At 33.6% G+C, this 24,169-nt stretch overlaps 1 protein-coding gene and 3 long non-coding RNA genes across 5 annotated transcripts in view; 2 read left to right on the forward strand and 2 right to left on the reverse strand.

Annotated features, from left to right (window-relative positions):
• LOC126922453 (uncharacterized) overlaps positions 1-23,904 on the forward strand; it is a 28,504-nt gene extending 4,600 nt beyond the window's left edge. Inside the window, exon 2 of the long non-coding RNA XR_007712774.1 lies at positions 23,539-23,904. This is a non-coding gene — a long non-coding RNA (uncharacterized LOC126922453). The remainder of the gene's footprint in view (positions 1-23,538) is intronic.
• LOC126922428 (uncharacterized) lies at positions 3,123-5,208 on the reverse strand. Of its 2 annotated transcripts, none has more exons than XR_007712735.1 (5): positions 5,096-5,208; positions 4,676-4,911; positions 4,381-4,603; positions 3,707-4,282; positions 3,123-3,363 (listed from the first exon to the last, which is right to left on the reverse strand). It is a non-coding gene; the product is annotated as an uncharacterized LOC126922428 (long non-coding RNA). The 2 variants fall into 2 exon arrangements; XR_007712734.1 differs by lacking the exon at positions 5,096-5,208 and having other exon boundaries at positions 3,707-3,905; positions 4,005-4,282; positions 4,676-4,824.
• On the forward strand, positions 5,638-7,288 carry LOC126922417 (signal recognition particle receptor subunit beta). The gene is made up of 4 exons (XM_050734993.1): positions 5,638-5,785; positions 6,445-6,611; positions 6,701-6,840; positions 6,905-7,288. The coding sequence occupies exons 1-4, from the start codon at positions 5,692-5,694 to the stop codon at positions 7,236-7,238; spliced, it is 735 nt and encodes a 244-aa protein (XP_050590950.1). The 5' UTR covers positions 5,638-5,691; the 3' UTR covers positions 7,239-7,288.
• On the reverse strand, positions 5,903-7,905 carry LOC126922426 (uncharacterized). The gene is made up of 3 exons (XR_007712732.1): positions 7,760-7,905; positions 6,665-6,872; positions 5,903-6,573 (listed from the first exon to the last, which is right to left on the reverse strand). It is a non-coding gene; the product is annotated as an uncharacterized LOC126922426 (long non-coding RNA).
• Positions 23,905-24,169: the final 265 nt, after the last annotated feature.

Raw genomic sequence — 24,169 nt, forward strand, 5'->3', positions numbered from 1 at the left:
GCTTTCACTGGACAAACAAACAAGACAATTTTGAAACGTTGAAACAAAAATTATGTGAAGCACCGATCTTGACTTATCCAGATTTTACAAAGATCTTTACAAAGATCAAGTAACGAAGGACTAGGAGCAGTTCTTTCACAAGACGGACATCCATGTTGTTTTATTTCCAGAACACTGAATCCATCCGAAAAGAATTATATGACGACTGAGAAAGAACTATTAGCGATAGTTTGGGCATTGAAACGATTACGACAATACTTGTTAGGACGAAAATTTATTATTAGAACAGATCATCAAGCTTTGAAATGGTTAAATAATTACAAAGGCCCATCATTTAGATTAATGCGATGGAGACTAAAGTTAGAATACAGAATCGAATATGTTAAAGGCAAAGACAATCCAGTTGCAGATAGCTTATCTCGAATTCACGATGCAATCACGTAATCAAATCACGATTCAAAAAGTAGGAACCCCAGAAAGAACAGTAGTCTTAGATTTCTTACAACATTTTACGGAATGGAAAGAGAAATCAGAAATCCCAAAACGATTAGAAATGAAACTTAACGATCAATCTTTCTATCAACTAACTAAAACAGAATTAGAAGAATTTGACGAGACAATATGGTTACAAAAAATTAATAACATATTACGGAATAACAAGAAAGTAGGTATAGGAGACACCACGTTTACAGAATTAGAAAAGAATCAAATCAAGTTTATACTTCTATTCTTTAACGATACCCGACACCCTGTCACTTTTGCATGGGACCCAATCCAAGAATTAAAAGAGGAAGAAATAGAAAAAATAATTTAGGAAAATCATAATGGTACGATAGGACATTTAGGAATCCAAAAGACATACCTAAGAATCAAAGAACAATATAAAATCCCAAATTTAATGAGTAGAATCGAAGATTTTATTAAAAATTGTGATGTTTTAAAGAAGAACCAGTAATTTTAGACACACCTTTAAATCCCAACAACAAAATAGTCATGGACATTATAGAACCAAAGACAAAGACTAAGCGAGGAAACCAATTTATTCTATCAATTCACGACGAGCTGACGAAAACACTAATTTACGCTAAGTTTGACGAAGGAATTAACGTTTTACAATTAGATGGCAGTGGGATATTTCATGAAAAGATTAAGCAAGCATACTTATATTTCGACGAAATTTATATGTATATAAGGGCAGATATATCTCATCGTTTATAAACGATGTATACGAAAAACTGAATCATAAGAAAGCGAATGTCATGTTCATCGAGAAAGTATGTAAAACCAAATGCGAACTTCATAACGAAATAATATCTCTAAACCAACACATAGAAAAATTAGAAACTTTAGCATACCAATTACGACTTTTAACACACAATTACACACTAACTAAGAGAGGATTGTTGAATATTGTTGAATCTATATCGAAAAGTCTATGCGTTACTCTTGACACCGATGACTTAGACCTAATAAATACTAACATTGACAAATTATTTCAAGAAGGGAACGAATTAAAAACTATAGTTACAATCGAACCGTGTTCATACGTAAAATCATAAAATCTCACAGTATAAAACAAATGGACGAAATGAGAGTTAAATTTGACGAATAATACAATACAATACATCGTTAATAATACAAGAGAGAGACTAATAACAGATTTAATAATTCAAGCAGAAAGTGCAATTTCCAATTTGATGAAATCTTTAATGTCATAAGCATGGGAAAAGCAGGAATCCTTAGCCCTCAGATTATTGATCATGTACCATTTATCGAAAATTATAAGAAAGCATTAGGACATCATCTTTATAACAGAACATTAGAACCAAAATACGAAAATTATCAATTCATTCTAGATATATCAAGACTAACGGTATTCACTGTCGAAGCTAAAGTTTATTTTAAAATAACCGTACCTTTGCAAACAGATTCGGCATGGAATATAGTGCGAGTATACCTTATACCGACTAAAACAGGCTATGCATTTCTGGCACCCGTAATTGAACATCTAATATTCTTAACGCATCAATTTGCATATATGAATGTTGACAATGAATACCTCGATAAAAATTGTAACCACGAAAATAGGAATCACAATGTGCAAACAAACACAAGCCATACACGACAAGAAATCCATTTACGATTGTGTGTCAGAAATCATTATCTTTAGCAGAAAGATAGATATTTGTAAATTTGCTGTTTACAAAATCGAAGACATAACTTTTATTCCACTAACAGCCAGGCACCAATACATAGCCGTACCACAAAAAGAAATTGAAATTCACATACTTTGCGATGCCAGTTAAAAACAAATTAAGATAGGCAGACTTTCTATAACTCAAACTCCAGATGAACAATGTAATTTAATATTTAACGATAGTATAATGAAAATAAGACAATCTAAAGACAACGTAACGTTTGAGTATAAGCTTAAAACGATTCCTTTTGAAAACGATACTAGAATAAACTACTCGTTAGACAAGATTGAGAGAACGCCTAGAATCTTTAGTCATATTCCAGAATATCAAAACAATTTGGACCAAATATCTGATCAAATCAATCAATTAATATATTCTCTCTGAATACAATCAATTAAATCATGGGGATTTTCATTTTTGCAAATAGCAGATTGCACTGCCTTAAGATTAACAGGAATTTACCTTCTTAACAAAATAGGAATATTCGACTTATTGAAGAAATGTTTACCAACGAAACTATGTATCCACCTACTATGCTGTAAAACCAACATTTAAAACATTGTGACAAACCCTACACCCCTAAATATTTATACAGAAGTACCACAGATACCACAGGTATCAACAAAGCTCAAAAGCATATGATACCACGACGAAGAAGAACAAATAGAGATTAAGCTAGCCAGAGTCCAATTCCACCGCTCCATACTGAAGAAACCCTAAGATTTTGGAGGAACAAAATCAATCTAAAGAGGGGGTATGTGACATCGACCACACCTTAATTTACGTCAGAGATAAAACTTCCTTCCCTACCTTTGGACTCTTTTGCACACAGCACCACCTTATCATCATAGCTTACATCGAGCCCCTGAACATCCCCAAACCAAAACATATATAAGCCGAGACTTCAGCAAGCTCAGGCAGCTCTTGTTCAGCCTTTCTCTGATTCAGTATATTATACTACCTTTGTAAGGCTATTATAATCATTGAATTTATAATAAAGTTTGATAAAAAAAAGTTAAAAGTTGAGCTACGACTCAACCTTCTTTTTTTTATAACCTAAGTCACAAGTTTACGTGATACTGCCATGGAAGTACATAGATGAAGAATACTATATAGCATTTCGTGAGTTGAGCATTATGAAGCTCATGCAGCGCATTCTTGTTATCTGGAAGTGAAAGAAAAAATTTTCTTTTTATTGCGAATTTAAAAATATCTATGTATGTGTTTTTATATTAGCACTAATATGGAGATGCTACTACTTAATTGAAATACTACAAAATTAGGTTGAAATATAGTTTTTGATGCGTAGAATCCAAAAATGCAAGTTTGAGGTTACAAAATTTACTGCTTCAGATGTTATGACCATGTAAAGCTGAGCGTTTTTAGAGTATTTTACACATTACTCTGACGCCATATTGACTTCTATTCATTCTTCATCCAAAAAGTGGACTGCATAGATGATATCTGATTGATCTTTATAAATGAGAAATTGCATGCTCTATACTTACTGTCTTCAGATCACTTCTATCAAGGATGCCATCAAGTCGATGTTGTTATGACGACAAAACCGTCACTACAAAAATTGGCACAAGTGATCTGCAAATTCATGTAAGCGACCTCTTCATCTCATCCAATCCTTAGCTGGCCACCAATTGAATTCTATTTTTTTTTTTTTTTTTTTTTTTTTTGTATACATATCATCAAGAGCTATAGTTGAATTGACCAAAAATTAGTTTGTACTAAAATAACCAGCCACTTCATGACGGCTGAGAAGTAAATACTAACCCAAATTAAATCCTAGCTTACCTACAAAATCCATGTTATGATTGACTATTCTAAGTAGATATCCCTCTGCAATTAGCATGGCATAACTTTTGAAACACTAGATATAGATTTCACTATCAACGACAACATTTCCTTTTATTGCTAAAACTAATGTTTTCACCCTAGTATTTAACACTAATACCATCTGTATTTTTTTTTTCTTTGGGGAGAGGTGGGGTATTTACCAGATCCAAAATTCAATGACTTACAATTCTGCTGCCACGATTATATTTTTGTTTGTCCAATTTGGCTTGGTCGATCTATAAATAATATGAAAATGGAAGCAGTATTCAAATGGAAATAGTACAAAGAAATAAGTAATAGAAAAATTGAAATATCGAACTGTTACATAAAGTACCTGAGCAATGGTTGAAGATCCAGCTCCCGAAATCCTCTTGTAATTTCGGTTTCCCCACATTATATTTAAAAAATGTCCCACTATCATCTCTTGGGCATAATAGAACCACACAGCAATTGTTGCCAATGATAGTAGTACCACAAAGTCATTGCCTTATGTGAAATCGCTCAATTCATGAACGGTATCCGTGCATGAAAAGTCTCGAGCAGAACTGTATATCAATCTGAAAATTTGAATAATTTTTAAAATAACTTAGATAATATGTTAAAATTACGAAGATAAGTTTAAAACTTACATGACCGCTTTGTTAAAAGGCAAGGGAATTTCCTCAAAAAATTAATCGTGGTTACATATTATATGGTCTGCTTTTTTGATGGCCAAGAGGATATCAAAATCAACCAAACCTGTGCTTTGCCTCGTCACATAACGTAATCGGTTTCAGATGATAACGACAGTATTTATCAGCGTGTAAGAGCCCATACTCACGAGTCCAAGCAATAGCTGCTTTTTTTGAAGCAGGTTGAATTCCATCTCGTAAATTCGATTTTTTGAAAGTAACACAGTAATATAACAAAACAAGTAATAAATGAAAGAGAAAAGAGGCAAAAAATAAAAAACTACAATAAAGCGATCAAAGAAGAAAATGAAACAAAAACATGTGTAACGGTCGAAAGAGTACAAACGAATACTTCGGATGCTTTGGAAAATCTATTACCTGCAGACCTTGAGTCATGTTAGGGAGGAAAACCAAGCGTGTATATAACACACTTGACTTAATTCGCCAAAATGGCCGTCACTCATTTGCAGCCAGTGACTCCATGGGTTCCATACATTGGAAGAAGAGAGGGAGTCCACTAAGGTAAAATTCAACCCAAAACTATATTACATTCAAGTCTCAAATCCATCAATTTTTTCTGAATGTTGAAATAAGCGTATTTTTAGAGGAAAGGCGATCTTTCCCTTGTCTCCATTCGAGTCCTTATTGCTTTTTATATGTTCATTTAAAAACTTGAACCAAAACTCCCAAGACCTATTATCTTTTTACGAATCATAAATACTCATGGATATAGAAATGTGTCTATATAAATACCACAGTTGACTACAGTAATTTAAATAGATATCTTAGTACAATAGGTGGCGCTTCTTTAAGTTTAACCATTTTTAACATAGCTTGTACTTTCTTTCTACCTACGTGTTATATGTATATACAATATGAAATGATAATATAGCACATACAATACTAATATATTTTACAAGGATTGGTGTATTCACGAGGTGATTTATGGTAAACATAGAAAAAAATCTTTTGCAATGGAAAAGCATATAAAACTTTTGACAAATCACAATGTGGATTCTCAGTTCCTGGCTGTGTTAGCTGCAATAATTGCAATTATTGTAACTATAGGTAATTATATATAATACTCATAGGTTATGAATTCCTTATGTTTTGTATCCAACATCTGTGGTTGTGCATTAAAAGTTAAATAAAACATTTTAATTGATTCATAACCTGCATGAGAAATAGGTTTTCTGATTTTATTATCACATTATTCAAAATAACATCACAGTTTTCTTTTTTTGTAGCAAGTAAAACGAAAAATATATCTGTTTAAATGCTTTTGATAAATTATATTCCTAAATTATATATACAACTTGAAATTCACAAATATAGAGTAACAGAGCATATCCCTCTTTAAATTTGCACCTGTATTCTTAAATAGTTTTTGTTATATTTTAATGATGTCCATGAATAACATGAACAGTCTCGTAGTTTCATTTCTAACATTCTACAGACATCACATTCATTTGTTTAAAAAAGATGTATATCATTATAACCACAGTAATTAATGAACATTATAGATATAGCTGCAAGTAATGAAACAAACATACCATTGTAATTGTATACATAATATAAAAATAAATACATTTTTGTATAAATATTTGCTTAGGCATTTATCCTAAAATTCATAAGCCTACGTCTGTAAAACCATTTGTTTGGTATTAACAGCTCAATCTTAAACATTACTACTACTTATATAAATTTCTATTCTATTCCTCGCTTAGTGTTATTTGCCATATGGCACAGGACAAGATCTATAGGAAACAGTATATTATTAACTGGTCTTAGTGATGCTGGTAAAACACTGATATATGCACGTTTACTTTGTTCTAAATTTGTTAAGACACACACATCTGTAAAAGAAAATACAGGAGACATCATAATCAATAATGTAAGTTTTTACATATATTTTCACTGTTTCTTGAAGCATAAATTTTGACATACCAGAAACATAGGCCTCTAAAGTATTAATTTATTTAGCGTTCCTTAAAGATTGTTGATATACCTGGACATGAACGTTTGCGTTATAAATTTTTTGATCAATTCAAGTTATCTGCAAAGGGTCTTGTTTATGTGATCGATTCTGTGACTTTCCAAAAAGATATCCGAGATGTAGCGGAGTAAGTACATACAAGTAGTAAGTTATCACATCCTGCAATGAGAATAATAATTACTGAATTTCAGATTTTTATATAACTTACTCTGTGATCCCTCTGTACATAAGAAATCTATACTTGTATTATGCAATAAACAAGATCAGACTATGGCAAAAGGTGCAGCTGTTATAAAGACTCTATTAGAGAGAGAAATGAATTTGCTACGTATGACAAAAACAAGTCAGTTAGAAACTACAGATGCATCAGCAACAAATGTTTTCCTTGGCAAGCAAGGGAAAGATTTTGACTTCTCCCATTTAGATACAAACATTGAGTTTGCTGAATGTAGTGCATATAATAAAGATTCTGAAACTTCTGCGGGTATTGAGCAATTAAACAATTGGCTAAAGAAAATTGTATAAAAATATCCTTTCACTTATTGAAATAAATTATTTGTTTTTAACTTTTTAAACTATTTTATTATTTTTATGCTATAAACTGTACTCATATTGAAAGAAAAAGGGAAATAAAATTAACTTTCACATGTCAATATTCAACACTCCTAACCTAATTTTGTCATAACAAAAACTTGTGTATCTTAAAATATCTTTCTATCACTTTCCAATTCGAATATAATTTGAAAATCTATATCTTAACAGAAACCTTTCATTAGTTTAACAACTATTGTTTATACACAAATGTGAGAATACAATTTAATTCATACTATTTATACAAAGTAATAGTTTTACATAAAATTAATCTTATATATAATTAGATTCTGTAGTTTCCACATAATATAATTAAACATAATTAAAGTAAAATCTTATAATTTTGTTCTAACCTAACGATGTTATCTACTACTTGACAGAAACGGTTAATACGTATTAATATATATTTCTCAACTATGTAACAGTTTATAAAATTTAAACAATTTCGCCCTTACGTCAAACATCAAGCACATACGATTTATGTATATAAATATCACATCAGAAACATTCTTCCAACTACATATAACCAGATAACCGATGCAACTGCATAAAAACCAGCACTGCTTAATATGAAAAGCAAATGGCGTTTTATTTAAATATTTTTAAAATACTTTTTTTGTTAAACAAAAAGGTAATATGTCGTAAGTACATCATCTTTGTGCCAAAGATAAAATAAACAATTCTTTACGCGTATAATTATTTTTAAAAAATATTTTTTTATGTTTAAATTGTGTTTCTTGTATATATGTATTATATCATATATAACGTATATACAAGAAACACAATTTAAACATAAAAAAATATTTTTTAAAAATAATTGAAAAATAATATGGTTTATATACATACATACGTATCAGAAAGCACAAGAATTTGTTATGTATTATATCATATATAACGTAACAAATTCTTGTGCTTTCTGATACGTATGTATGTATATAAACCATATTATTTTTCAATAGCTAACGTCATTTAGTTAATTGTTTGTATCATCTCTGTACTAAATAATATTTTCCTTTATACTATTTTTTTTTATAATGTATTTGTATATTAATGGGATGGTTATATTTAACTTATATCAATATAGTGTGGAGTTACATCAATATAATGTGGATTGTTGAAAGGGATAATAAGTTTTGATTGTAGAAGACAGTAATTTTTGAGAAAAAATGAAATTTATTGAAAACATAGGTATCTTATATTTTTTTTTTACCATAAATATCACAAAACAACAATAATTTCCAAAACTAAGTTGATTAATCTCAGTCTTGAAATAAAATACCCGCAACATACCTATATGTAATAAATAATGTAGTAATGCAGTAATTACAATAGAGGATAAATAATGCAATTACGCAATTGAAAGTTCATATTTTAAGATTGTTTACACATATAACATTACTATAGCGTAACAAATATTTTTTAAATCAAAATTGCGAAGTATATAAATGGAAAAGCTGTATTGATGATTAAGCATATTATATTCGAAAATGTAACAAACAACTGACCTAATATGAATTAAAAATTCTATGTCTAAAATTATTAGATTTATAAGTAAACAGTAAGTAAACTTCTGGTAAAACTTACTAAATAATAAACCAGCACAAAATCTTTATATATAGCTCGGTCGATAATTACAAGTCACGGAGTCAATCGGTAATTGTTGGGTGGTGGGTTTAGCCATGTTTTGTTGTGTTATGTTCGATAATATAAGAAATCTCTTACAATATTTTTGTCATCAATTTGTAATATTGTTACTTCCAGGTATATTATTTTCTACGAAATATGTCGTTACTTCTTCAATTTTATCATTAAGAAGTTTAAACAGATTTGATTTTAGTTCTCCTATAAAGTAAAATGGTAATTATTTACAAAGCGATCGATCTCATGCGCGTTAGCTAAATATTATAATATATTAAAGAGCGTGAGAATCGCTTTCACCTTTTGACTTAACACCCTTCACCTCCTAGGTACGGCTGAATTTTGTGAGGGGCTGTTTCTCTCTACGGCAGAGTTTGACGCGAATTACGCGTAATCGATACAGCACTGCAATGTGTGACGGATAATGCTGTTCTCTACGCAAGCGCATTGGAACGAAGTTTTTGATAACTAAATTATAATTTTTTTAAAAGTATGATGCATATACTTTAACTCTATTAATTTACTTTAATAATTAATACTACAATTGAGTGTGATATATTTTAGAGCACAGTACGTCAGATAGACCCACGTCACAATTTTCACACTCATAGCGCGATAGTGTCTGTCAAATTGCTCTTAATTTTCTGTTTTGAAGCGACATTTTGAGGTTGAAGATTCTAAAAAATTATAAGGATACAGATCGGCATGTTAAAAAGAGCATCTAATAATGGTATATTTATTTTAATGAAAAGCAATAATTGATACCTGACACTGGCGTAACAAAAAAAGAGACCATATATTCTATCTGTATATTGTTAACACTGTTATAAAATGTTGTGAGGGCAAAAAAAGTGTGAAGCAAAACAAATGGAAAAAATCTAACGATTCAAACGGTAAGCGATTTTTTTTTTTTTTTTTTTTTTTTTAAGAATATTTACAATCAATTCTCGTTGAGAATTTTCAGTAACTTCATTTGGCGTGATACAATGACACGGTTTATAATAGTTTTATATTGTTGGTTCTAGTAGGATCTAAGAATTTAATCTAAAGGGTATTTTCTTTTTAGTCTGCGGATCTGGTCTATCGTGTCAAATAGTTGGGTGACTAATGGGTTGTGGTGGTTGTTGACTCTTGCGTTATATCTGTTTCTGGATTTGTATATTTCACCTTTGACTGTAGGTATCTTGAGGTCGCGGTGGATTGTTTCGTTGGTAACATACCAGGGTGCGTTTATCAGGGATCTTAGCGTTTTCGATTGGAAGCGTTGGAGTATTTCAATGTTGGAATTACTTGCTGTTTCCCATAGTTGGATTCCGTAGGGCATCACAATATAAGATGACATCCGCGAAAGCCACTATAGTGGTGTATCGTACCTAAGACCTTACATTAACACCTTAATAAAAACACCCTTGATGAAATACTCGAATAAATTAGCTAGTCATTCGAATAAGGAACAGTCCATAAATGAGAATGCAACTAGATATAATAAAAAGAGACAACTGAGAGATCCCGAATAAGTTCTCGAAATTTATAAATTTTATAGTACTTTTAAGCGAGGACCGCGAAGAAAAAGGGATCTCTTTACAAAGCTTTCCTCAACAGCAATGATTTAGGACCATGTCATACACAGTGCTCACGTGTGCACTTCTACACCGCTTTCCCTTGGACCACCCTGGGAACTTGAAGATGAGCGTCCATTGCACCCGTTGGAGCTCCGACGCCTCCTTAGAGGAGGGAGCTACCCTTCGGATTTGGACCTCGTGAACCTCCATCGAATTTTACATTTTGCTAAATAAGGAATTATAACGAAAGAACAGAGAATCCTCCGAATCACTTAGGCTTCGATACCAACCAAATATAGAGCAATCATCAAATCTATTTAACTCTACTTATTTCGATAACAGATAAAAGTCTCAGCTGGGGAGTTTAATACTTCAGTAGTTTAAGGCGTTTGTCTTCTCATGAACATTTGTCTGTACATTATGATCGCTCGTACCATCTAAGAAACAACTAGAACATTATTAATCGGCACAAACGTAACAAGAATAAGATACCAGCGCTACTGAAATGATAGGAATTAAAATCAGGAAAAGTAAAAAGTAAAAAGTAGGAATAAAATCAATGATCGATAGTTACAAAAGGTGCTGATTTACATCCTACATAAATCATTCAGATTTAGTTAGTAAGAACCACGATCACACAAATAAGTCTCGACACCTATTACCGAAGCTTAGGGAGAACCGTTCGTAAATTGAATCATGACCAGTTCTGACAAATCAAGATGAAAGAAAAGAAAGGTCTGGTTCTGCGCATGCGTGACGTGCTAAAAATATATCAGAAAGAGACAGAAACATTTTATTTCCACTTCACTTTCCATGTTGACTTTTTACGATTAGATACTACTCAATTTTCCCTAGCGAGCGTCGAAACCACTGTCATATACAGAGGTCTGGAAACTACAATGGATGGGGAAAAGCTGTTAATGCCACACAGTGGATTGATATTGAGTGTGTGAAAATACATTTTACAAACAAAATTTTTTGTTTCTGTATTAAAATGTTAATTTTTTAATTCTTCTATTGCTATAAAACAAATATGCAGCCAAGTTTTATGAATAATGCATATTTTTTTCATAATCTGTTAAATATTATCTTAAACTTAAAGTTGTCCTAAAATATTTTTTAGATTTCTGTTTCTAAAAAGCAGTCAGCTGCCTAAATTTTATTGAAATGGTTTTAGTTAGCTTTCTTCTTATAATGAAAATTATAAATATATATATGACCATTATTCTACTATCAACATAACATATTTTCTTATTATTCTCAAATTTGTTTAAGTTAAAGAAATTGTTTGTATTTGTAAATTCAAGCATACCTCGTTATTCTGGATAAATTCAATTTCCCAAAATTTAGTTATTTATATTCATCCGCATCCAACGCATTGAGGAATTGACCTTTTTCTTGCAACAAAAGTGGGTGGAAGATAGATGAAATGATCAGGAACCCTAATAGTTATAATTATAATATCGATGGTCAAAAACAATTTGATCGTTTATAATAGTTATTTGCAACTAAAATCGTTTAAATTAATTCAGTAATTCTTGTAAGGGCGTTTTGTAGAGGTGAGTTTAATAAGGCATTCGGTTCGGGTTTGCTTTGGACTGTCTGGTCACAGTCAGGATCGTCTCTTTTATTTCCTTCATTCACGCATACGTGTTCACACTCACCACACGTGCGCGCGCGCGCATTTTCGATTGCCGGTTTCGATGATCTTACGGATCGTGAAATCAGACAACGCGAAATGGTTTTGTCGGCCAAGATAACGGAATCAAAGCATGCTCGACTTGGTCGCCGATGTATCTTGATCGCCGATGACATCTCGATGTATCAGGGCACATATGTGTCACAAAGTACACATGCACACTTCATTCTTATACTGCAACTTTTTTCCTTCTAATTATAACTTTCGTTATAACTAATGACATCCCTGAAAATGACTTCAGTAAATTCACTCTTGACTTTAACGATTGTCTATCGTTCGCTAGTCCTTGGTTAATATCTTTTGCCCCTTAACTAAATTATTATACATGTCTATCTCGCGGGTATCCTATTTACCATTATTGACTTGTGAGTCGATTAGTGATTTGTTTTTGATAGACAGGACACAGTTGGACAAATTATATGTATTTGCTAGATGAAGAGGTATTTGAAGATACAGGAGGTATAGATACTGACTCAGATACATAATAAAACCTATTTTTTTAATATATTTTTATCACAGATTTAAATGAATAGTAGTAGTATTATCTATGATTTTGAATTAGATGATTTTTTCAATAAATGATGAAATATGTAAAGAATGAAATAAGTGCCTACTTAATTGTTAATCCATCCCACTGTGTGCCAGAAGTTTTGTTTTATAAATCAGCCGTTATACATATGTAGAATACTACAATGTTTAACATCATCCTTTGGTGAAAGTGTTGAAGGTAAAGAATATGAACTAAACCAGAGTATACAACATAGACCTTGCATCTTATCGAACTTCATGTCCCATATTCTCAAATACTGATCGCGTAAAAAATCAGAGTATTTCTCACACCCTCTGCGATTTATAGCAGTTAGTATAGGAATTATATTCAATCCAAATAATAAAGTTGGTAAAGTCACAGAAGAGTGTGGTAAAATGAATAGAAATAAAAATTTGTGATAAAAATACCCCTCTGGTTATGCATTACACATGGTTACGCGGTTACACTAGAAATGATATATGTATATGTATATATTACATTGCCTTGTGGAATATTGAACAATTTGACGACAGTAGTTAAATTTTCGTATAAGTTCAATTATGCATACAGGATGTTCGGCTACAGGTGCCAGGAAATTTGAGGGGCGATTCTTGACATCGAAATAAGATGAAAATCAAGAGTAGAAAAATTGCGTTTTCAGCTTTGTCTTTTAGTTATTGACAATTAAAAATACCCCTGCACGGAAACCTTAGACAAACGAAGGTCACACATAGGCGGTCGCTTACCTCATATAAATTGTAGAGAAGAAAACCGTGGTATTCAGAGACGTAAACAATCCCGCACGACGTTTCGCAAAAGAAATGAGAGATGAACATTAAACCTGCTTACTCGTAGAAATCTATAAGAGCATATCGAAAACCGTCCTATAAAATTTTCGAATAGGAGGGATTAATATTTCCTCCAATCCTTTGCCTTTGCGAATGTCTACAACAAAATTACACTTGCACCGCGATTATTCCAACCGTGAGTGTACACAGCAAAATCACATACACACTGCGATTATCCCAGCCACGAGTATCCACAAAAAATACAAGTTACAATAGATGTTTGATATGTCCTCCGCTTTCTTGTAAACAGAACTTAGCTCTTCTCTTAAAATGTTGCTGTATTGTGTCTGACACTTGAAGATGTCTCCCCAGCGGTAAAAGTCGAGAGGATTTAAATCTGGAGACCGAGCAGTCAAAGCACACGTCCTCTTCGATCGATCCACCCGTTTCCAAAACAGCTGGTCAAGTACTGTTGCACTGCATTGGTAAAATGTGACGGTGCACCATCCTGCATGAGCCATCTTTTAGTGCGTGTGGATTTTCACATGCCCGGAAATGTTCGTTACTTATATTTCTTATTCCACATTTATTACATGTTGCATCATAAATAGATATATCTATAATAAATATAATAATAAGATAGATATATCTAATAGATATATATATATAGATAAATAGATATATTCTTGCATACGATGCAGTATTTTATTTCCCAGATCTGGATCATCGTGCTGAATTCGTTAGCTAGATTTAGCAGATTTTAATGTACCGGTATCCCGCAATCGTTGGTCTATTTTGCAAAATATATTTGCGCTGGGTATAGTCCTATTGGGATATTTTTTGGCGTAGATACTTCGCGCTTTTGTGCTATTGTCGTCCGCCGCACCGTAGCAAAAGTGCATGTTCGAAAGATCTTCAAATTTATACATATTGTAATAAATATGGCTACAATATAAATACTGCTACACTATATACAATACTCACTACCCGCATAATACACGCACTATACAGATTGCACACACAATACGCCCAAATAACTAACTTATTATTTTCACTTCTTTAAAAATTTCTCGTCGACTGTCTAGTCGACTATGTAGTCAAAACTGTTCTAACCTCTTGCTTCAAAATGTCTAAAACACGGCATTGTAGTAATGGAGAGTTCATTACGAAAGAAAAATTTACGATACTCTTTGCCAATGCTTTCACCTTCGTTGAACAATTCGGTATTACCTCAGAATGGTCATGATATTTGAGAAGTTCTTTTTGGAAGAAAGGATATGGTATGGAGGAAGCCAATAGGCTGTGCTCCAGATGTGTTTAAAAAAAGCGCAAACTTATTTTGCACAATCTGCAAACTTTACATAGCTAGAGATTTATTATAGATGATCATTAGATAAGTAAACTTTCCCATTACCAGATGGGTTTCAGAAATATCTCATTCTTCTTTTTATGATCATAACATATTTTAAGCGTGGAAAGAAAAAGATTAGAAATATGTTCTAAAAAATCTCTAACATAGGAAAGAAGCACAACTATCGCATTTATTGTTTATATTGAAGCAAATATTGTAATTATGTTCATGGAGTAAAATAAAATATTAATTTGACATTTTGTGATCTGAAGTGAATATTTAACGAAAAACCTAAAGTCAATTTTTCAACAGCTCCTATAAAATGTCAAATTAACATTTGGATTGAGTATCACTGAGCGCTCCGCTGTTTGGACTGTCCTCTTTTCGTTCGTGTAAGGAGGTTTGCTCACGTGCAGGAGTATTTTGGCGGATTATTAATTGTCAGTAACTAAAAAACAAAGTCGAAAATGAAATTTTTTCATTCTTGATTTTCGTCTTATTTCGGCTTCAAGAATCACCCCTTAAATCTCTTGACACCTGTAGCCGAACACCTTGTATATCAATTAAAAATGTATTTATCAATTTACTTTCTGTTACACCATAACGAAAATGTTATCAATTTCTGAAATCTGTTTTATACTTTATCTTATTTATTCTTATCTCCGAAATCTTATTTATTACTTTACGTTACGTCCCGGGACCTACCATAATCATAATCCATCCCTCGGTCAAGATAGCCACCATCTGTATAAACATACTTATTTCGACCCACAATAATCCTAAGGAACCATCATCTTGCTAAAACTATAACTAACGACGAACGTGTAACAATCCACAATCAATCAATCCACATCAGAGACCAGGCCACACACGGCGGGCAAGATAGTAGTCAGATGTCTACACATCGTTGGCGCGAACCCTCAATAGTCTTAAGAACCCACCATGGGTCTTGGCATTTTCATAGTTAACGTCCTTCAGACCAAACAAGTATCTTTTATTTTAAGTGCCCTTTACATTTATTGTTTACTACGGGTTGACACGGGAAAGTTGGTGTTTCTCATGTTCCGTTAGCAACTTTCTCTCCAGGGCGGCTAAAACCCTTGCTGGTCCATCAACCTTCTTATTATCCAATCGGAAGCGGTGTCTACTGCCCTCACTTTCCTAACCAAAATTGTCATCAACAAATCCGATGGTCCTGTTTCCTTAGACACACCCACCCCTAGCTTTGCTCCGCCACAGTATCGTCACTAAAACTTACTTATTCCCTATCCTTAGAATAGTTAACATATCTTTACCGGTTTCTACCCTTAGACCAGTCGCGTACTTAATTTATACATACACATCAATGTTGGAGTGAACTGTGATTGTGATTATTAAATTCATAATAAAGTTTGATAAAAAGATAGTTAATAGTTGTGTTACGGCTCAACCTTCTTGTTTTTATCATCTAAGTCTCAAATTTACGTGACACATTCGTCGTTAGTTGCAGTTTTAGCAAGATGACAGTTCCTTAAGATTATTGCGGATCCCGGGACGTAACAGTAGTCTTGTGCCGCTACATTAGTTCTCATTATTTCCTATTATTCCCTCAACATTGTACTTCTTGTTTAATAATTTTATTTACTTCAAATTTTCCTTTTATTTTATTTCATTTCATTTTATTTTATTGTATTGTATTTTATTTTATTTTATTTTATTTTACTTTATTTTACTTTATTTTACTTTATTTTATTTTTTTATTTTATTTTATTTTATTTTATTTTATTTTATTTTATTTTATTTTATTTCATTTCATTTTATTTCATTTTGGATTTAATTTTTATTCAGTTTTATTGTTAATTGTAATTTCATATTTATTTTATGTTTTAATGTACTTTAAGCTTGAAGTTACGTTAATTATTGAGATTGCTTTATTTTATTTTAATTTAATTTTTATTTTAATGTTATTCTTAATTTTACTCTTAATTTAATTTAATTATACTTATTTTTATTGCAATATAGTTAATCGTTAAAAATTTCTTTCTTTGTTTTTTCAGGGATAAAATATCTACTGCCTCATGCATCATTATATATTATTTAGTTTGTCAATCATAATTAGTTAACTGTACTTGGGTGAAAAATTCAATTTATTTCTCCTTTCTCAAGGCCGATTCCAATGAACTTTTAAGAGTCCTGTTTCTGCATATATGATGTATTATATTACATTAATTCACATTATTTATATTTTCTTTTTCTTACTACACCCGTCTTCTTACGTGGAGCTAACACTTCCTTTGTTTAATTACTATCTCACCAGATACCATCTTACGGTTGAAAATACAATTCCCTTCGCAACATGTAATATTTACTTCATGCACGCATCGATTATCATTGCCTTCAAGGTGGCCGCCTATGTACTGTTACCAGTATATTTTAGTCTCGTATCTTATAATTCTTGATTAGTACTGTGTTAATTATTTATCTACTTCTTATTTCTAATTCCCTTTTAATGAGTAACGTGCAACTGAAATAACTGTAATATCATTTTAGTGTTTTATTATAACGTGTTTATTTATTATATTATTAACACATTGTTGTGTTAATTTAATATCACGTGCATTGTATTGCTGTTAGAGTCTATAAATTATTAATAGCACAGCCTCCCAAATAGGCTATGAGTATGTTATTAACCAACTATTATTCTTTTGGTTATGGTTGGTTGGTAACCTCTTATTGGTTATGGCTGATTGGTTATGACCAATGTTGGGAAGGAAGATAGGAGGAAGAAGCCTCCTACCAACGTGGTTCATGGGCAACATTGTTTATGGGAAAAAACCCGGATTTTTCGTTCGGTAAATCTCCGTCTTTTGCGTTAGGCCACTACCCGCTTTCTCCGTAATTCTTAAGAGTGCGTAATAAACCCAAGGACCTTTCTAAAAACCAGTCGAAAACACTTCTAGGATTAGAAAATCTTTTCGGACAAACAGATTGACTTAAACCATACAGAACAAACCGATCTGTCATTTGTCAGTTTTTATGTTCGCAAAATTATATTCAGGAACAAATCCTATATGTTTGCCACTCAAAATTTCTGGCACAGATTTTGTAAATTACTTTTAAGTTTATCGAAAACAGATTTTTTGCATATAACAATGATTCTAATAATAGGATCATAAAAAGTTTGCACTAAAAATTGTAGGTATTAAAGATATCTATCAAATGAGGCATCACACGTTAAGAATCGTAAGTAAATAAAAGTATGTAAGTAAAAGTAGTCGTAAGTAAATAAAAATTATCCAAAATTTCTGACACAGATTTTGTAAATTATAATACCTTTAAGGTTATCGAAAACAAATTTTTTGCATATAACAATGATTCTAATAATAGGATCATAAAAAGTTTGCACTAAAAATTGTAGGTATTAAAGATTATTTTCAATTGTCAATTATTCACGTAAAATTGAGAATACGAAGTAGAAACTTTATGAAGATATAATTTTGGTTATTCTGAAAAAGTGTGCAAAATCTCATGTTCAAAAATTTATTAGTTTTTGCAAAAAAAGCTATTTAACAACTAAAAAGGAATCTTGGTTGCACACTCATTATTCCCACTATGAAGAAGAGGTTTCCCTGACGCACCGAAAAGCTCGACAGCTCGCCGCGATCGTGTACTATAACATGATCCAATGTCGTTTAAGATATCGCTGAAACAATGTACCTGGGTACTAATTTAAAAATGAAACCAAATTATATCGTATTTGGTGTTATTTTAATAGAAAAATGTAGGAAGCATATTGGTAAAAGTTTTATTGATCACAAATTAAAATAAAAAAGTTTTATTTATGAGTAAAATGTTCAACTTATCGCAGCGCTTTAATATTTGTCGATCGCTTCATTTTCAGTTGCTCTTTCTCTTTCACTCGAATTGTCCTTTTCTACGTCTGACACGTCTAAGATCTCAATTTCCAGAAATAGAATCGTTTCTATTATACATCTCCATTAATGCAATATTTGAGTCCTGATTTTTGTAGAATTATCGAGTATTTCTTGTGTTATCAAAATAGTACGAAGTAATGAGGAAAAATTGTATCAGGAGACGAAGTTTTGCCATTTTTTCGATTAAGAAATACTCACGGTAGAGATATTTTAGCATTTTGATGATATCTTAGGATCTACGATAAAACAATTACGTAGTTTTTCTTTATTGAGCATCTACTATCGACTACACAGATAATGGCGAGCAATATTACTCGATCCGAGATAGGATATCGACGAGGCAACAATGCAACAATAAAACTTTTATATTATTGGCCTTGTTTTTATGAAACTTTCATCAATGTCTGCGATATTTTTCTAATTAAAATGACACGAAACACGAATTTCAAAGGAATGTAATTTATTATTTATATAAACATATCCTGATTTATCCGATACGCCGCGTTTATTCAGGATGATCTGGAATAGAAAAATAGATATGAACTTTTCCGCAGAACTGTATAATTAAATAGGTTCTTGTGTATGCAGTGTGTGTTGAGGAAAATATTAGGTTGGTATGATCACTAGTTCCTACATGCAAAGTTGGTACGACTTCTAACGACGCTCCTTTGTTTTGGCGTCCGCCACGTGTTAATGTGTGTACACGTGCTGAGTGTATCCGGTGTGTTCGTATGGCTGTACATGGTGGTGAAATACACAATATAAAAATTGAATCTGTGTGAATCAATTAAATGTTGAACTCTAAAATCTATTTAATAACAGGTTATGGGCCCAGGGCGGTGAACTGCGATAGTGAAGATATTTATTGTTGAGTTTTTTGTTTCTGTAAATATCCAAGAAAAGGTTACGCCATGGCCGACCAGGAGAAGATGAGCGATGTGGACAAAGACATGGATTTAATTCTCAATAAGGACAACTATGAGTACTGGAAGACGATGACGGAAGCTTCGATGGTTCTCCTGGACTGCTGGGATGCGGTGGATCCAGGATTGACGGCAGCAGAAAGGGTAAGACCCGAGTATGTTAAAATGGATAACAAAGCACGTGCATACATTTTTCGGCATGTCCGCCCCGAGTATCTCAGGGACATCAGAGGTCTGAAAACGGCGAAGGAGTGCTGGAAAGCACTGGAAGAGCGCCATGGGAGACCCACCTCGATGGACATTGCCTTGTGGCTGCGTGAACTGGGCACTATCGAGAAGACCCCTAGCATGGATATCTCCACGTACTGTGGGAAAATCCAATTCCTGTGTGACAAGTTATCGAAAGCTGGTATCAAATTTGAGGATCACGTTGTGGCATCTTTCATTTTGGTTGGCCTCGCGACAGATCCAAATTACTCGACATATGTCAGACTAACAAAGATTGATAAGGATCTGACCTCTAAGGTGGTGAAGGCCGATCTTCTACTCGAAGAAAGAAGAATCGATGCGGCCGCGGAGTCATCCGCGCAAGGCAGCGCAACGGCGACTAGAAGACAATGGAAGCCCAGGCCACACCAAAACAAAGATGGTGCGAAGCCGAAGAACAGAAACATACATGACCAGAACCAGTGTTACAAATGCGGAAAATGGGGCCACATTTCGTACCAGTGTCAAGGAGAGAAAGGAGATAGAAAGGAGAAGAAGAAATAAGAGGACAACAAGAAGCAGAGGGGACCAGAAGACTAGCCAAGATTCAAAGGACTCATCTCAACATTGGCCTTATCCTCCATCAGCTGTTTGGAAAGAGGGGGATCAGTTACCTTGACTCGGGCGCCTCAAACCATATGACTCCGAACAGGTATCGCTTTGTGGACTTTGCACCAGCGACCGGACATATCAGGATTGGTAAGGGACATGTGGAAGTTAAGGGGAAGGGAACGATCATTGTAAAAATGGCTGAGTCCTGTGGGGGTTGGATCCTCTTTTTGTCAAATGCTCTGTAAGTACCTGAGTTAGATGTAAATCTAATCTCGATCAGGCAGTTGGTAAAGAAGAGTGTTACACCATGTGTAAAAAGGATGAGGTTATTGCAACGCATGATGATGGCGACATTGTGTTCACCTCAAAAGTAAGAGACGATGTATACTACTTGGAGACTATCCCCGATGAAAGACACGTTGCAAATGTCTCTGTGAACAACGATCAGAGGGAGCCTGGCAACAGTGACGAGAGTATTGAAGTCATTGAGGCAAAGGCATATAAGACTACTGTATCATGGCATGAGAGGTTGGGTCATCTGCATGGAAATGCAATGAGCAAAATTCTTGTACTGGGCATGAAAAAAGATTCCAAGAAATGTAATGAGCTGTATGGAGTCTGTGTGAGGGAAAAAATGACAAAGGTGCCATTCCTAAGGACTATTCATCATATGTGTCAACGTCCCCTGGAAATCATTCACAGTGATATCAATGGCAGAGCTCAGTGCAAATTGTTAGGTGGAAGAAACTACTTTGTAACTTTCATTGATGATTTCTCTCGTTTCATGCATGTCAGAATCATCAGTAGGAAAAGCAAAGTATTCGAGTGCTTCAAAGAATATCAGATGGAAGTGGAGGCCCTACATCAGTTCAAGATAAGTATCGTCCAAACTGACAATGGCGGTGAGTACACAGGGATCAATTTTGAGAACTACCTAAAGAAGAAAGGTATTATGCACAGGAAGAATATTTCTAGGAACCCTGAGCATAATGGTATTTCAGAATGAGTCAATAAGACCCTGGTTGAGATGTCTAGGTGTTTGCTCAACCAATTAGGGTTCCCTGACTATCAGTGGGGGGAAGTTGTAAGTACCGCGTGCCACATAAGGAATTTATGCCCATCCGCTCCTATCGGAGATAAAATTCCATTGGAGTTATGGAAAGGTGAGGGATGCGACATCTAAGGGGAGATAAATAGACTAAGGGTATTTGGATGTAAAGTTTGGTACCTGATAAGCCCAAGTGGAGAAAAATTTGATAGCAGGGCAGATGAGGGGATTTTTGTAGGTTACGACCGACAAGTCAAGGGTTACAGGATCTACCTGCCAAACACCAAAAAGATAATCTCTTGTCATGTTCGGTTAAAAAAAAAATGTGTTTTCCTACGAGGATGTTAGTGTGGACTCGAGTGATATCAAGAAAAAATTTTCTAACTGGGTATGGGATGTTGAAGATTTTGAACTTGAAAAGGGAATTATGTAAATTGATATTGAGTTCCAAAGTGATGCTGAAAATGATGAAGAGGAAAGTGATTTTTTCATGGACAATTTAATTAATGAAAATAATCAGGACGGGGCTGTAAGTGTATTGATTGTGCCTAGGAAGTCAGTAAGACTGCATAAGCCAAGTTGTAGCAGTTGTGTTCATGTTGCAACAGTTTAAGTTTGTGTGTCTGTTAATGTGTACAAAGTCCTGAGGAGATCTGATGCTCAAAAATGGACAGAGGCAATAATGAAAGAATTAGACAATCTCGTGAACAAAGATGTGTGAGATATAGTGCTAAGACCATTGGGTAAAAATATCATGGACTGTAAGTGGGTCCTTGTCGTCAAAAGGGATCCTGATAGATATAAGGGTAAGCTTGTAGTTCGGAGATTCTGGTAAAGACCTGGGGTAGACTATTCGAAGATCTTCAGCTCAGTTGTGAAACGCAGAACTCTGAGAATTTTGCTTGCTCTGTGTGCTGAGAATAAGTGGAGTTATGAACACATTGATATAGAGTGTGCATACCTCAACAGTCTTTTGGATCAGGACATATACCTGGAGCAACCTGAATTTTTTGAAGTTCCAGGAAAAAACAGGACTTAATATGTGTGTAAAATTAAAAAGAGCCTGTATGGACTGAAGCAAGTTGGAAGAATGTGGTTCAAACATATTTATAATATTTTGAAGGGTATGAATCTGAACCCATGTATGAGTGACCCATGTGTGTATGTGAATGCATCCAAAGATCTAATTGTAGCGGTGTATGTGGATGATATTCTTGCGTTTGAAACAAAGACTACGATTTGTACGTTCAAGACTAGTATTAAGGAGAAACTAAATGTTAGGATGTTAGGTACTGAGACTCAATTTTTGTCCGTCCATCTGAATAAGCCAAACAGCATTACTGTCGTGTTGGACCAATCTGTGCAGATAGGCCAAATGCTGGACCTGTTTGACATTACTTATGAGACTGGAGTATCAATACCACTAGCTAAGGAATGTGAAGATGATTTTGATGTTGTGTGCGATTAACCCTTTTGACAATATGTTGTATAGATAGACTGTTGGGCATATAATGTATGCTACTACTGTAAGCCGTCCTGATGTCGCATGTGCAATTGGTAAGCTAAGCCAAAGATGTGCAAATCCGACTGTGTTTGATTGGAAAGCAGTGAAGCGTATTTTTAGGTACCTGCTAAAAAACGAAAGACTTAAAGTTAGTATACCAAAAGACAGGGCAACCTTTGAAGGTATTTTGCGATTCAGATTTTGCAGGTTGTTCAATAGGTAGAAAATCTAGAAGTGGCTATGTTTTCATATTTGCTGGTGGTGCAATATCTTGGTTATCAAAGGAACAACCCATTATATCTCAGTCGACATGTGAAGCAGAATTTGTAGCAATGTAGGAGGCAGCGCGGGAGACTGTGTGGATATCCTTACTCTTAAAGGAGTTGGGTCAATTGTCATATTGTCCCCACCCATGCAAAATTTTCTGCGATAATATTGGAGCTATTTCATGGCCCAAAGAAATTTCATGGCCCTAAGCATGTTCATGTCCGTTACTTCTACATTAAGAATTGCGTGTCAAAAGATATATTAGATTATGTTTATGTGCCAAGTTCTGAGAATGTTATTGATATTTTTACCAAAGGTTTAAACAGGGTCAAGACTCAATATTTTACCAAAGCTATGGGGCTTGTAGAAATTATGATCAAAGAGGAATGTTGAGGAAAATATTAGGTTGGTATGATCACTAGTTCCTACATGTAAAGTTGGTATGATTTCTAACGACGCCCTTTTGTTTTTGCGTCCGTCACGTGTTAATTATCTGAGTGTATCTGGTGTGTTAATATGGCTGTACATGGTGGTGAAATACAGAATATAACAACTAAATCTGTGTGAATCAATTAAATATCGAACCTCCAAAACCTTTTAATAACAGTGCAACTAAACAGGACAGATCCCTAACTTTAAACTTAAATACATAGGTTCTTGTATATACTAACGTGCAACTAAACAGTGCAGATCCCTAGTTTTATAGGTTCTTGTACATGCTAATGTGTGCCACCTTCAACACTTTGTCGCATGGTGCAGCACCTGTACTGTGAGAGAACTAGGCTACGAGCGCAAGCATTTTTATTTTCTCTCTATATATATC

Source organism: Bombus affinis, chromosome 12 (assembly GCF_024516045.1).
Source record: "Bombus affinis isolate iyBomAffi1 chromosome 12, iyBomAffi1.2, whole genome shotgun sequence".
Taxonomy (NCBI): domain Eukaryota; kingdom Metazoa; phylum Arthropoda; class Insecta; order Hymenoptera; family Apidae; genus Bombus; species Bombus affinis.